Source organism: Ursus maritimus, unplaced genomic scaffold (assembly GCF_017311325.1).
Source record: "Ursus maritimus isolate PB19 unplaced genomic scaffold, ASM1731132v1 scaffold_33, whole genome shotgun sequence".
NCBI lineage: Eukaryota > Metazoa > Chordata > Mammalia > Carnivora > Ursidae > Ursus > Ursus maritimus.
This window is the reverse complement of record NW_024425897.1, coordinates 29,472,511-29,474,651: the sequence shown is the minus strand read 5'-3', so window position 1 is coordinate 29,474,651 and position 2,141 is coordinate 29,472,511. Positions and strand designations below refer to the sequence as shown.

General features: G+C 68.0%; 1 protein-coding gene across 1 annotated transcript in view; it reads left to right on the top strand.

Annotated features, from left to right (window-relative positions):
- GALNT9 (polypeptide N-acetylgalactosaminyltransferase 9) overlaps nt 1-2,141 on the top strand; it is a 78,384-nt gene that overhangs the window by 39,585 nt on the left and 36,658 nt on the right. The window contains exon 5 of the mRNA XM_040619425.1: nt 225-399. Coding sequence (XP_040475359.1) covers nt 225-399 — 175 coding nt within the window. The remainder of the gene's footprint in view (nt 1-224; nt 400-2,141) is intronic.

Sequence of the window (2,141 nt, the reverse complement as noted above, 5' to 3'; positions counted from 1 at the left end):
GCCCCCCCCCCCCCGACCAGTGGGCCAGCTTCACGGGGTGGGATCTTGTCGCCCATGGTCCCCAGCCCCTTGAAGCACGTCCGGCCACCGCAGGTGCTCTTCAACGGCTGGCCGTGGAGTAGGGGCCCGGGGCACGCAGTGCCCCAGCCTGCCCACACCGACCCGGGGTGACCTCGGGGCCCTCCCGGGGCCAGCGTGCTGAGGCGTCTCTGTGTCCGCTGCAGTGGAGCTCAAGGCCAGCCTGGACCAGTATGTGAACCGGCGGTACCCGGGCCTGGTGAAGATCGTCCGCAACCACCGGCGGGAAGGCCTGATCCGGGCGCGGCTGCAGGGCTGGAAGGCGGCCACGGCCCCTGTGGTCGGCTTCTTCGACGCCCACGTGGAGTTCGGCATGGGCTGGTGAGAGCGGGACGCGGGGGGTAGTGCTGGGGGGGTTGGCTTTGGGGACTTCCTGCGGGATCCCACAGAAGATGGGCCTGGGGCATCCGAGGGCAGCCGAGTCCTGCCTGGGGCTTCTCCACCCCCGGCTGCTGCGCCAGAAGCCGCTACGGAGGCGCAGACCGCGGGATGTTGCGTCCGGCAGGTCACAGCCCAGAACGAGCATGTGGGTGTGGCCTCAGACCAGGGAGCACACAGTGGTGTGCGGGTGTCGCCCACAGGGCCCCCAGCACCAGCTGGAAGCCGTTTCTTGTCCTGTGGCGCCCTCTTGTCCACCGTGCAGGGGCGCAGTGGGCCTCTAACGAGGCGTTTGCAGGGGGCATGGCCAGGGAGTGGCGGGGATGCCCGCGGTGACTCAGGAGCAGGTGTGCAGGATGACCTACAGGCGTGACCCCCGCGCCCCGCACCCCGCACCCCAACAGGAAGGCTGGGGCTCCAGCGCTGGCCTCGTGCTTGCCCTGCAGGCTCCTGGCTAGCGGCCTCCTGGCTAGCGGCCCCAGCAGCCCCCGGGGGCTGGCAGGAAGCGCAGGTCTGTGTGCCGGAAGTGCAGCCTGGCGCCCCAGGGTCCTCGTGCGTGCCAGGGACACAGCCGGGGCACCTGCAGCCCTCGTCCAGCTCCGAAGCAGCCAGTGTGGCTTTAAGAATGCTGTCAGTTGTCCCGCACGTTATCCCCGGTCAAGGGGGAGGCCGGGTCCCCCGGGAGTGTCAGGCCCAGGGCTGGTCCTGGCACCTTTGTCCAGACCCCGCTGTCAGAGGCAGGGGTGCACCCATGTCCTCAGAGTAGGACGTGCTTCAGAGTTTTCTGGAAAGCGCCGGCTGTTCCCTTAACTTCTCTGGTGGCTGCGTGTGGGGGTGCGCTGTGCAGATGAGAGAGGGATATATGGAGGCCGGGTGGGGGTGGGGGCCACGATCCCGCGGGAACGCCCTCGGTAAGGGAGCGAGTCACGGCGGGATGTCCAGCTTGCCAGCGTGGTGCAGGCAGGGGAGGGCGAGGCGCGCCCGTCCCTCGTATTCCAGTGGGATGCTGGAAGCGTGCACGGGGTGGGGGCTGTTGCCAGGACTGCGTGAGTGACATCCAAGAAGCCCCCACGGGCGCCTGGCTCCAGGCCCTCGGGGTCAGATCAGTACGTCCCCGGGATTGCAGACCAGGCCCCCGGGGACGGCCTGGTTTGAGGTAGCCTGGGAGCTGAGGGGACGCCTTGGACACATGAGCAGGTGGCCTGGGATCTGAGGGGACGCCTCGGACACATGAGCGTGCACATGGGGAGAGGCCCGTGGGCAGAGGGAGGGTTGACCCCACGTATCAGTGTCCCGCGGCTCTGAACCACAGAATCTGGGCGGCTCTAAACAGCAGAAACTGCTCTGTCCATCCTGGGGCCTGAAGTCCACTGAGGGGACACAGGTGTCAGCCGAGCCACACCCCCCGGAGGTGCCCGTCGCTGTGTCCTCCAGCCTCCGGGGTTCGTGACGTCCCTGGGCTGTGGCCACAGCCCTGCAGCCTCTGTCCTCACATGGCTTCTCCCCCGCGTGTCCGTGACTCTCCTCCTCTCTTTCTTGGGAGGGTCCTTGTCACTGGATTTGGGGGCTGCCCGCGTAAGCCCGGATGCTCTGCTCTCAAGACCCTGAGGTTAAACCTGCAGTGTGTGGGTCTGCAGTGAACAGGGCAGCCCGCAGCGCCTGCCCGCTGAGCCGCAGGGAGACGT